We start from the raw sequence: 12,189 nt of genomic DNA on the forward strand, positions 1-12,189 counted from the left end.
AGAGCTTTATTATAGAAAGGCAGGGAGAAAGAGAAAAGGTGGAGAGAGATAGAGAGAGAGAGAGAGAGAGAGAGAGAGAGAGAGAGAGAGAGAAAGAGAGACTGGCCATGGCCAAGAGGAGAGAAAGGGGAAATGGGGAGAGAGAAGAAAGGCTAGAGAGGAAGAGGGAGAGAGAAGAAGAGAGAGGAGAGTGGAGAGGAGAGAGGAAAGTAAGGGGAGTAAGAGAAGTAAGAGAGCAAGAGAGTGAGGAGGGGCCAAACAGTCCCTCTTATGGTGTGCTGTTGCTAGGTAACTGGGGAGGCATTTAGCCTGAAGGTCAGAAGCTTGGGACATTGCCTACATGACAACTAGCCATGTTTCTACTGTGAGGGCTGTGGGGGCGATAACTTCGACAGGAGCCAGGGTTCCAGGAGACACGAAAGAAATCCTTCTGTCCCATATAGGTGAATTATCACCACCGGGTCCCGAATTTCAGTCCTCAACTTGACTGGAAACCAGACTGTCTTTGCATAGCCCAGTGCCCCACAAACTAAAAGGGAGAGCTCAAAGGAAGATGCCTGAATCTCACTCAGACAGGGAAATAAAACATCAGAGGTGAATGGAAAGAGGAAACTGGGTGGTAGAGAAAATGAGGAGAGGAATGTAGAAGAGGAGTCACATGTAGGAAGAGTGGGGGAAAGAGAATAGAAATTAGTGGGGGGGGGAGGCATCTCTTGTATGTGCTAAAGACCTGGGTCAGAGGAGGCTCCAAAGAGTCTATGGGATTAACTCTAGGTGAGACTCCTAGTAATGGGAGATATTGAGGATTCACATGTGCAGGGATAAGGACACCAATCCACCCACAAAACCTTCAACCCAAAATCCTGCCTACAAGATATGTAGAGAAAAAGATGGAGCAGAGACTGAGGGAATGGCCAACCAACTTTAAATCCATCCCACGGGCAAGAACCAATCCCTGATATTATGAACAGTACTGTGTTATTCTTGCAGGCAGGCACCTAGCATAACTGTCCTCTGGCAGTTCCATAACAGCTCCACCAAGCAGCTGACTCAAACAAATGCCACAGACCCATAACCAAATATTAGACAAAGCTTGGGGAGTCTTGTGGAAGAGTTGGCAGATGGATTGAGGGACCTAGAGGGGATAGGGACTATGCAGGAAGACCAACATAGTCAACTAACCTGGATTCTTAGGGGGCTCCCAGAGTCTGAACCACCAACCACCAACCAAAGAGCATGTATAGGCTGTATCTAGCCCCCTTCAGCTTGGTCTTCATGTGGGTCCCCCAACAACTAGAGCAGGGGCTGTTTCCGACTCTGTTGCTAGCCTGTGGATCCAGTTCCCCTAACTGAGGTCGGTAGGAGATTATGTGCCTAATCCTGCAGTGCCAGGATAGAGGAATACCCAGAAGGGGCCTCTATCTTCTGAGAGGAGAAGAGGAGTGGGGAAGGTATGGGGGGTTGGGAGGGACTGAGAAGGAAGGGCCATGACTGGGATGTAAAGTGAATGAAAGAATAAATGAATGAATGAATGAATGAATGAATAAATAAATAAATAAATAGGAAAGATATATATGAATCATGACTGTGGTTTTCTAAATATGCTAGAATTAAAAAGAACTCTATCTTAAACATGTTAATAGTCCATGAATTTGCCTACTACGTGAATATGAAATAATAATAATAGCATAGTATTTTCTTGGGGGACACAGTAACCGAGGAATAGAAGAAGATTTCTCCATTGCCATTGTTTGATGTCTTAAAAGCATTGTTCACTACATTGAATTAGTGGAGCAACATGCAGAATCTATTTAAAAAGGAGGATTGTAAGTGTTGCTTGAGGGCTGATTCCCTCAGATATGAGGTGAGAACAGGACGGTTCAAGACCATCCTACAATATGAGTTCATGGCCAGCCAGTGCACATGAGACCTGGTCTCAAAAATGACACAGCAGAAAGCAAAACAATATTACAGCCTCTTCTCCTGGGTGGGTTCAAGAGGTCAAGGAAGTGCTGGGGAAAGGGCATGGGAAACAGGTGTGAAGTTCCCAAGCATTTTGCTGCACTCCACAGTTCTAGAAACTTTAAGTTTAGATAATAATGTGAATGAAAATATAAAGATCAGTGAGAAATAAAAACAGAAACCATTTTTCACATAACTACACTGATAACAACTGGAATAAATGATTGGTCTTGGTGTATGTAGTACCTGTTTACTAGAGGCAGATGAGAGCGCAGAGACAGAGGGAGGCTGGCCACCACATTCTGTACCTCAAGTGGGAAGCAATAGCTGAATTTCGAGTCAAAGCAATATGGAAATCATAAGGTGCTTGGAAAGATGCTCTGTGTCCCTGTATTCTGTCATCATAGCCAGGCAGAAGGGAAATCAAGCTCTGTGCTCTATGCACTCTTCCAGTGTGGTGACTCAATACCTCTGCTCTCTGACGAATGTCAAAGAACTTTGTACAACTAGCTGAAAATCCAGGCTGAACATAATGTGAACATTTTCCTGATAAATGATATTCTGGTGTGAAAATCAAAAATTACTTAATGTCCTAGTCCTGGAGACTGGCAGGAATGGACCTAGAACTTTCCCACTAGGCAAGCATCTACAGTTTAGCACCCATGCTTGACTGGGTCCTTCTCTTTGTTTTACTTTTTATTTTGAGAAAGTGTCTCATTAAATTCCCCACCCTAGCCTTGAACCTATTCTGTGGCCCAGAAAGGGCTTGAACTTCAGGCCTTTGCCTCTTGAGTTTGGAAGATTTCTGGCATGTGTCACTAAAGACAGTCTTTAAAAAAAAATCATAATTTTAAACATTAAAGGCCTTGAGGACATGTGTTGCCTCTAAGAAGTTACAAAGAAAAAGGCTCTGAGAGACCCATGCAAAGGAGGAAAGGATTTCGGTGACAAGACCAGATAATGAAATTGCACTACAGTGAAAGAAAGCATGACAGAAGAGGAGAGAGAATGAAGAGGAGGACCATCCAAGGAGGGCAAAACCGCATCTGCAGCAGACCATGACGACAGCGAAAGGGAGCCAAGGGTATTTTTAGGAGCATGTTTTCTAGGGCTTCCCAGGTTCAAGCAACAGATAGACATATATGAGTAGTGCATCAGAACTGGAGAAGAACTTTCAAAACGAAAAACAAAAAGCATAGGTTTGTGTCTGGAAGGAGACAAGAAAGCAGAGGTGGGGAGAGTACACCTTCTCCCACAGAATTTACTTAAATTCTTTACTAAAAATAATAATGCACACACATGCAGTTGTGGATGGAGCCCTCCTAGCTGAAGGCTGCTTCAAAAGTGGTAGAAGTTCTTTCCCCAGCTGAGAGACAGCTGATTTTTATCAACTGGAAAACCAAGTAGCCACCAATCTCTCACATGCTGACAAAAATAACCTATATGGAAATCGCTGAGTTTCAGTGTTTACCTGTGAACAGCACCCCTGCAAGGTGCTCTTTGGATGAGACCACTAAGAATTGCTGGAAATCATGGAACTCCACCTTTAGTCTGGCTGCCCAGCCATACTCCTAGAAATCTCCCATAGGTGGCTAACCTTCCTAAAGAAAATCCAAGGTTGCCTGAGAGATCTAAATACAGTGATTTCTTTTATTCTGGCTTCTTTTATAGGAAGGGTAAATGAATTCCAATGCACAGCAGTGTGAATGACTTACCATCCAGTAAAGCTTGACGACATACTTCCCGTAGCTGTTGAACAAAGGCACGTGACCCTTCACGGCCTTGCAGAGAGAGTATATGTGTTCCCAGGGTTTCCAGGGCAGAATAGGAAGCTCCCCCAAATTTCCCTTATGGTAATTGCTCAGAATCCCACCATTGAATATCTTCCACACAGCATAGATTTCGCTGATGATCCATCTCATAAGCTAAATGAAAAACAGCAAAAGCCACTAGTATTGATAGGTTATTTTAAAAAGGATACTGCCATTTTAAGTGAAATATGATAAAAGTATGTTTCTAAGAGTGATGATAAATTTTACACACAGTATAGTCATCATTTCGATTTCTGAATTACAGAAAAAAAATAGGCCTTGATTTTTCTTTTTGTGGTATGATGAAATAACATAAATTTAAAAGACCTAAAAATATTGTCTTGATACTGACTTTGAGTTAGCAGAGGGTGTGCATGTGTGTATGTTTATATACATAGACATATACATATACTCATATATTCATCGACCATGCATACGCACATCTATGTTGGGGTGGGAGACAGCTAACTGCTTCAGAGAACACTAAGAATTTTTAGAACAAGTAAGCTAAAATGGTAAGTAAGCAAACGTTCTTAATTTGATGAATAAATAGTTCATTCTATATGTATGCATATTGAATCACTAAAATATGTACCATAAATACATAAGTAGATACAATTTTCAATTGACAGTTACACTTCAAAGATGTTTGGGAAAAAAATCAAACAAAACAAAACAAAACAAAACACCCATTCAATTGTACCATGTCAATTGTACCATGACTCAAAGGTAAACAAGGGTGAATGCCAATGGCTGCCCAGGAGCTGTTTACAAAGACTGGCAAAAAGCCATTCCTCAGTGGGGACAGTGGGCCCTGTGGCCCTACCTACCTCACTGCAGAGTAAATGTTCATTTGGTGAAAATAAGTCAAATGTGATTTCATTTTTCACAACTACAGGAGTCTGAAATTATATAAAAAAAAAAAAGAAAGAGACAGTTTCATGAGAGAAATAGCCTTCCCCAGGGAAAAGCACACCAATTATTTATCGAATACCAAAAGTCCTGAATAGTATAATCCACTCCAGAATGTTGCACACATCACCACACTTTACTGAGCCAATGAAGAGTGCATTAAGTCTTCTAGGGGGCTACAGGAAAACAAGCTAGTACCTGGGAAAACTCTCAGCTGCCAGAAAGAGTAGGATTAGGGTCTTTAAAGTCAAAGGCTGAGGTTATATCACACCAGGTGAAGGGCTTTTACTATGTAACCTTTGATCTTGTAAAACATCAGCAAGGCCATCCCTACAGAGGAATCAAACCAAGTGTACTTACCAGGACCCCATCTCAGCAGGGAACCAGGGCCCTTTCTGGTATTGTAAAAATATAAACCCTGCTATCAAGTGTAGTGAACAGCCATTTGTTAACAGGCAAATGTGACTCCCAAGGGTGGGGCAGGGCAACCTGTCCTTTCTTAAACTATTTCACTGAAAAGCATACATAGGAGTAGCACTATTCAGACTCAGCAGGTTATACTGAGGAATATATGTCTGTGCATTATATATGCATGTGTATACATATATAAGCACATAGCAACACTCAACAAGAGAAGTATATGAAAGTGTTTGAAGAGAGGTAAGGAAAGGGTCTAATGTTGCAATTTAAAAAAAAAAAAGAGAGAGAGAGGGAGAGGTTAGTTTCATGACATAGTTGGAAGGAAGGGAGGTGTCATGGACCAAATCTCATATAAAGTCTTGGTTTTATGAGATATTTTTTGTCATTGTTTTATCCTTACTTATGAGTATATTTAATGATTCTGATTGTGAGTATGTATGACATATCTTAAAATGCTATTCTAGAGATTTTTCTTAGTTAGATTTTCCCTTCTAGATGTTCTGTGCCACTCCATTCTAAGATCATCCATCTAGGAAAAACTTTTACAGAGGACAGGTAGCAGTGTACAGCTGATGATATCTGTTGTGGGTGGGGAGGTTCTCAGTGAAGACTGAATTTATTTTTAATGCAAACTTAACTCTTAGCCCTGAGGTTTACTAAAAAGTAGAGATCATTCACAAAACACCTATTGATTCAATTTGTAGAACCATTTGTGTCGGGGGCATCAATGATTAATTTACAGTGAGCAGACCAAGAATTATTAAAAATCCTATCACTTTCAAGTGCATTATGCAGTCAGTGGAGATTTATATTCATGTCAATGTTGCCTGATATTGAAATTGATTTAGAAGCATGTTTTGTGCATAATGGTCTAATTTGAAATGTCTTACAAGGAAGCATTCAAAAGGCACTGTTGTTTTAGCAAATCACTGTGAACATAGATACAGCCTTTTCCAAGTAGCAAGAGGACTGAATTGCATTTTCCGGCATTAGTACCAACTCTGATGGAGGCTAACACTTAGAAAAACAAAAACTACTTTGTGTGGAAACAGAGACTCAATAGACTACAAATGCACAGAAAGAACCGGCTCCATTACAACTATTTGACTGGTACTAATTACTTTACCCTACTGGTGTTCTAGGCATTCAATGAAAACAGTAAGAAATTCAGCAAGGGAAAAAGCATTAGTGATAATTAAAACCCTAGGGACAAGAAATACACTCAAATTAATGTGGCTATTAAGATGTTAGACTAGAGCAGCTAAAGTCTTGAGGTGTGTGAGAGCTGTTTAAACTAGAGGTGTCTGCACAGATACATGACTCCAGTGGCTAAGTATGGAGTCTAGAAATGAAGATGAGCTTCAGAAGATGCTGGGAGGATGCCTGGAAGATGGGAACTCATGTGCAAACCTCTTGGACTGGAAAATTAATGCCAGTAAGCATTAGAGGAAACAGTCGTTCATGTCCTGTGATTTCAGGCTGAGAGGCAAAATCTGCCAGTCAGAAATAGTGAATGATTTTGAGTAATATTTTTGGCTATCACTTGGCATTTTGTATAGACAGTGAAAAACTCAAGGCTGTAGATAAAAATACAATGATCTCCTTGACATCTGTACAAGATTTGTTATTATTCTCTGTGTGTGTGTATGTGTGTGTGTGTGTTTGCAAGTGTGAGTTTGTGTATGTGTGCTGTGACATGTACGTGGTACATGAAGAGGCCAGAGGGCAGCCTTGTGTGTCTTCCTCAGTCACTGTCTACTCTGGGTTTTGAGTCAGGGTTTTTATTTTCACCTGAAATTCACTAATTCAGGTAGGCTGCTTGGCTAGTGAGTCCCAGAGGTTAGCATGTATATCCATCTCCAGTGCTGTGTTTACAAGCATATGCTGCCACATCTGGCTTTTTAAAGGGGTTCAGGGATTGAACTCATGTTCTCATGCTTGCACAGAAAGCACCCAATCAACCAAGCATCTTCATAGTCCCATCAATAAAGGAATTAAAATGTACTGATAAATATTAACTTCTGAGTTAGAGGCCAAAAGGCAGTTACTTTTGCTGTAAACTATGGGGAAAACATGTAAAGTACTTGAAGACGGAAAACTTTGGTCAATGAGATATTCCACCCTTGTAGGTAATATATAGTTCATTCACTAGTGAAAATAGCTCTTACTCTGCTAAATATAAAATCTTGCGGACGTTTCCAGGAGAATACTTTCAACGACTGTGGTAATTCAATCTTTCCCTCAGGGTCTTCGAAAAAGTGCTAGATGGAAAAGAAAAACGTAAATTGAACTTTTTCCATGTGGCTTTATTACAATAAAAATCCAATCTTAATAACAACCAACTAATATAAATATTAGATCAAAATAGCAGTATTTGTAGAATTGTGTGTGTGTGTGTGAGAGAGAGAGAGAGAGAGAGAGAGAGAGAGAGAGAGAGAGAGAGAGATTTGTCTTCAGAAACATCCAGTGGAATATTTAAATGCTGAAATTCAGAGTGGCCAGGAAAACAACTAGGCTAACTGCAGATCTTCCCCTCTCAGGCCTCCAAATACAACTCCTAAGTCTCATCCCCAGCTTTGCAGCAGACCACGTGATTTGGCGTCTGCTCACTCTCTGTCCCCATTCCCAAGGAAGTAAGGAGATTCCGGTGAAGCATTCTGCTCCCCTTCCTCCTGTGGGTCACTAAGCCATCCCATCCCTAAATGTCAGCTTCCAATACAGATGTAGAAACACATTTGTAACCCTATTGGCCATATCTACCAGAACCCCAGAAGAATTACGTATCAGGCAACACCCATCCACCAAACACTTCTAATAACCAGAGAATGCAATAGAAACCAAGGAGTAAAACATCTACACAAAAAAGAAAAGACCAGATATCTGCATTTAGAATTACAATATTCCCAAACCCATATGCCTAGATACTAGCATAAGAACACAATCTCCACTGAGCTCAGGCACTCTACAACAGTAAGCTCCGAGTATTGTAACATAGTTGAAGCACAAGAGGGTGATCTTAAAATACAGTTTATGAATATGATAAAGATCCTTAAAAAGGAAACAAAACAATTAAATTCCTTAATAAAGTCTATCCACACACAAATAGTAGAAGGAAATGAAGAAATTAACACCCAAAGTAGAAACAGAATTAATAAAGAAAACTCATACTAGGGAAACTGAAAATAAAGAATTTAGGAACTCAAACGGGAACTTCAGAGGCAAGCCTCACCAACAGAGTACAAAAGATGGAAGAGAGAATCTCAGGCATTGAAGACACCATAGAAGAAATGGATATCAAGGTCAAAGCAAAGGTTAAATCTAAAAAATTTCCTGGCAGAAAACATCCAGAAAATCGGAGACATTATGAAAAGATCAATTCTAAGGATATAATGAGTAAAGGAAGGAGAAGAAACCCTGATCTACAGAAAATATTTTCAAAAACTTAGAGAAGATAATTTGCCTAACCTAAAAAGGAGATACCTAAAAGCTACAAGAAACATAAAAAGCATCAAATCGACTGGACCAGAAAAGAAAGTCTCCTCCAAACATAGTAGAAACATTAAATGAACAGAACAAATAATGAATATTAAAAGCTACAAGGGGAAATGACAAAGTACCTTATAAAGGCAAACCTGCTAGATGTAATTGGTCAGTAAAGAGAGAATGGTAGAACTTGAAGATTGAGTGAGGGGTCTCAGGAGAGGCCAGAAGGAGAAGGAGAAAGACAGAGAGAGGAGGAGGTGCCATGAGAGCCCGTGGCCAGGAGAAGGAAATCCTAAGGACAGGTTGATGGAGAAAAAGGCAGTCCAGGAGAGACTCAAATAGCAAGTAACAAAGGAGTGGGATGTAAGTTCAAATCTGTCTAGACCTGCTCAATCTAGCCTTACAGCTGGTACTAAAAATACCAGGATGTTGTGTCTTTTATATCGACTAGCTAAAATAAATAATTCATGTACTCACTGGTGTAACCATTTTAATATCTGACAAAACCCCAAGACTAGATAGTCCAGGGCCTAGTATAAAACTAAATACTAGTGTTCTTAAAAAAAAAAAAAGACAATGAAATGACTCCTAATAATATTCTGCTATACTTATAGATTAGTGCCTGCCTTAGCCATCATCAGAGAAACTTTATCCTGAAGCAGATGGGAAGAAATACAGAAATCCACAGCCAGACACTATGCCAGTGGTGAGAGACCTGGAACACTCAGCCCTAAATAGGAAGCCTCCATTAAATCCTAGCCCTCAGGGCTCAGGGAACCCTGAGGAAGAGGAGACAGTGAGAGTATAAGAGCCAGAAAGGGATGGAAGACACCAAGAAAACAAGGACTTCTAAGTCTGTGTGAACAAACGTCCTATGAACTCAAGAGAGACTGAAGCAGCATGCACTGGGCCTGCAAGGGTCTGTGCCAGATGGTACCCTAGAGATGAAAGGAGACGTCAAAATACACACCAATCCATCGATCCCTAACCCAGGAACAATCTCCAATCAAGGTTCTGTCTAGGCCACATGCCATCTCCCCCATATTTTATTATTCTTTTATGTTTTTCTTCTATTGAAAATAATTTTTCTAACTCTTTTATTTTTTTCTTTTATTGTAAGTTTCCCCCCACTTCCTATCTGGATCCCAGGTTCTCTCTCTCATTACAAAGCAAGCATTCTTCTAAGGGATAATATTTAAATGAAGTATAATATAATATAACAAGTAAAACAACATCAGAATTAGACAAACAGAACAGAAGGCAGAAGAAACATACCCATTTGTTTGCACACCTAGGAATCCCATAAAAAACACTAAACTGAAAGCCATAATACATATGCAAAGGATCTGTAGGGTAAAAAGAGAAAAGAGTGTGTGTGTGTGTGTGTGTGTGTGTGTGTGTGTATAAAAAATAATTTAAATAAGTTAAAAAAGAGAAAAGGCCCTCCCTCACAGGGCATTGTAAGAAAAAGATCCTCTAAAGATGTCTTTGGGTTCATTTTCTGTTGGCCATCACTTGCTGATCATAAGTTTGTTTGCTCCTTGATGAGACTTCCACGGAGGAGTCTCAATTTCCATTTGTAAGTGGTTATCAGTGACCAGAGCACAAATTATATTTAATCAAGGTAATTAATTACTTTGTTAACACTTTAATGGCTAAATTAGCAATGTGTTAGGCAAAGCATTCTTAGCACCCTACCTAAAATGACTGGACCTTTAAGACTCAAAAGGTCTGTGAACCCTTTAAGTTCAAATGAAGATGAGATATTATAATGCTTAGCAGCTCGTGGGGATCTGGCGTTTGCTTGTGTGTGGCTATGCGTCTCTGTTGACACGGCTACCGTTCAGATTTTACAGCAGTAGGCTAGATTGGGCAAATCCACAGTTAAGCAATGGAGCTATGTGGCAATCTGATGAGTCAATACAAAATGTGAAGAAACTTTAAGGAGGGGAGGGCAAAGGTGCTTTAAAAACTGGCAGTGACATAAAAAAAAAGTTCTTTAGGAGCTCAGGGTGTCTATACAGACATAGTAAAAAACCACTTGCTGATCAGACTCTAGGATGTATCTATGTTGTTAAAACACAAATCTGTTTGGAAGATGGGAGGAAAACAGAGAAAATGGAACATTAGCCAACTCTCTGTTTCTTTTTATAGCATCTCATGCCAGTCAAAGGCTGAACATCAGATGCCAAAGTAGATACCAAGAGTCTTTTCCCATTTGTCCGAACCAGTTCCCATTGCCCAAACAGTTGCTAATTTGTCTTTCAGTTTTCCTTGTATGATGATGAGGATACTATCATGTTTCTTCCCAGACATTTTCCCAGGATAACAATGGTTAGGGAAATGAAGAGGTAGTGTAATAGGGGAGAGGATCAAGGGGAAAGAAAAGGTTTCCTTTTGGAATGGAGATCAGAGAGAGGGAGGAGTGTAAACTCCTATTAACAACCATATCTCATTATTAATGAGCCCCGGATACAACTGGTGGACAGAACTTGTCTAGTGTGGGCAAGACCCTGGCCTCACTCCATGACTGCAAAACCCGCAGTCGCTCATCGGCAGCCTCAGCCACGCCTACTTACAAAGATGGGGCTCTTAGCGGTCTTGTCCTTCTCCTTCCCGCCTTTGCCTGCATCCCACTTTTCAGCATTTATGTCCGCCTCGCTCCACTCTGGCCAGATCGGGAACTTTCCCTTCTTCTGTTCAGAAGAACCCGGTGGCACATTGCTGCCAAAATGGTAGAGACTTGAAAAGGTGAGTTGAGACTCTTAATTAAACTACTGAGATAAAATAGTGAATTAATTGCATAGCATAAACTGAATGATATTGACAGAGAGTGTATTGGGTACACTTGTCAGTAAGACCACTGACACCTGACAATTCTAGACACAGAAAGCACCACAAAGCAGTTTTAACATTTCAAAAACAAATTTTAAACATTTGCCCCCACTGACTAATATAGAACACTCAAAAATTGGTGTGAATAGAATACTGCCTAGTTTCATATAAACATAAAATAATTAAAATATAACTCATGCTCATGAAATTTTTCTTACAAGAATAATAGGTTTTGGATTAGTCCCACAAACATGATTTTGGTTTTTCTATATGTAAAAGTAATAAATGCTCATCATTTTGATTTAAAACAATGCTGAATAAAAAGCTCTTCCCGTAATCACCACACTGTTTACCACCATTAGATCAATGGGAAACTGATTTTTTTCCTTTTTAAAAACTCATATGTATACTATATATTCCACCCATTCTTATGTACGTGCTGTGTCCACAAATGCTTATCTAGTATTTTAATTATTGCACAATATAATATGCATCATATTACAATATATTAATATATAGTATATATTATTATATTATGATAGCATAATGATTTCATAATATCCATTTTCTGTTATACATTTTATTTAACTAACATCAATAATTTGGAATTTCAAATTTGTGAATTTTGATTTTAAAGCTTTTCAGTTTTTATAATACAATTTATTTATTTTTATTCCATGTGCATTGGTGTTTTGCCTGCACGTGTGTCTGTGTGAGGGTGTTGAAAGAGGAAAATTACTGACCACCAGAACTCTCACCCCAGAGT

The 12,189-nt window shown here is 39.7% G+C and overlaps 1 protein-coding gene across 4 annotated transcripts in view; it reads right to left on the minus strand.

The window, feature by feature from the left end:
* Positions 1–12,189, minus strand: part of Adgb (androglobin) — a 129,321-nt gene that overhangs the window by 94,926 nt on the left and 22,206 nt on the right. For all 4 annotated transcript variants that reach the window (XM_021175285.1, XM_021175286.1, XM_021175284.1 and 1 more), the window contains exons 2-5: positions 11,168–11,312; positions 7,274–7,366; positions 4,604–4,675; positions 3,678–3,887 (exon numbers count right to left, since the gene is read on the minus strand). In XM_021175285.1, coding sequence (XP_021030944.1) covers positions 3,678–3,887; positions 4,604–4,675; positions 7,274–7,366; positions 11,168–11,312 — 520 coding nt within the window. The remainder of the gene's footprint in view (positions 1–3,677; positions 3,888–4,603; positions 4,676–7,273; positions 7,367–11,167; positions 11,313–12,189) is intronic.

This window comes from Mus caroli, chromosome 10, assembly GCF_900094665.2.
Source record: "Mus caroli chromosome 10, CAROLI_EIJ_v1.1, whole genome shotgun sequence".
NCBI classification, from domain to species: Eukaryota; Metazoa; Chordata; class Mammalia; order Rodentia; family Muridae; genus Mus; species Mus caroli.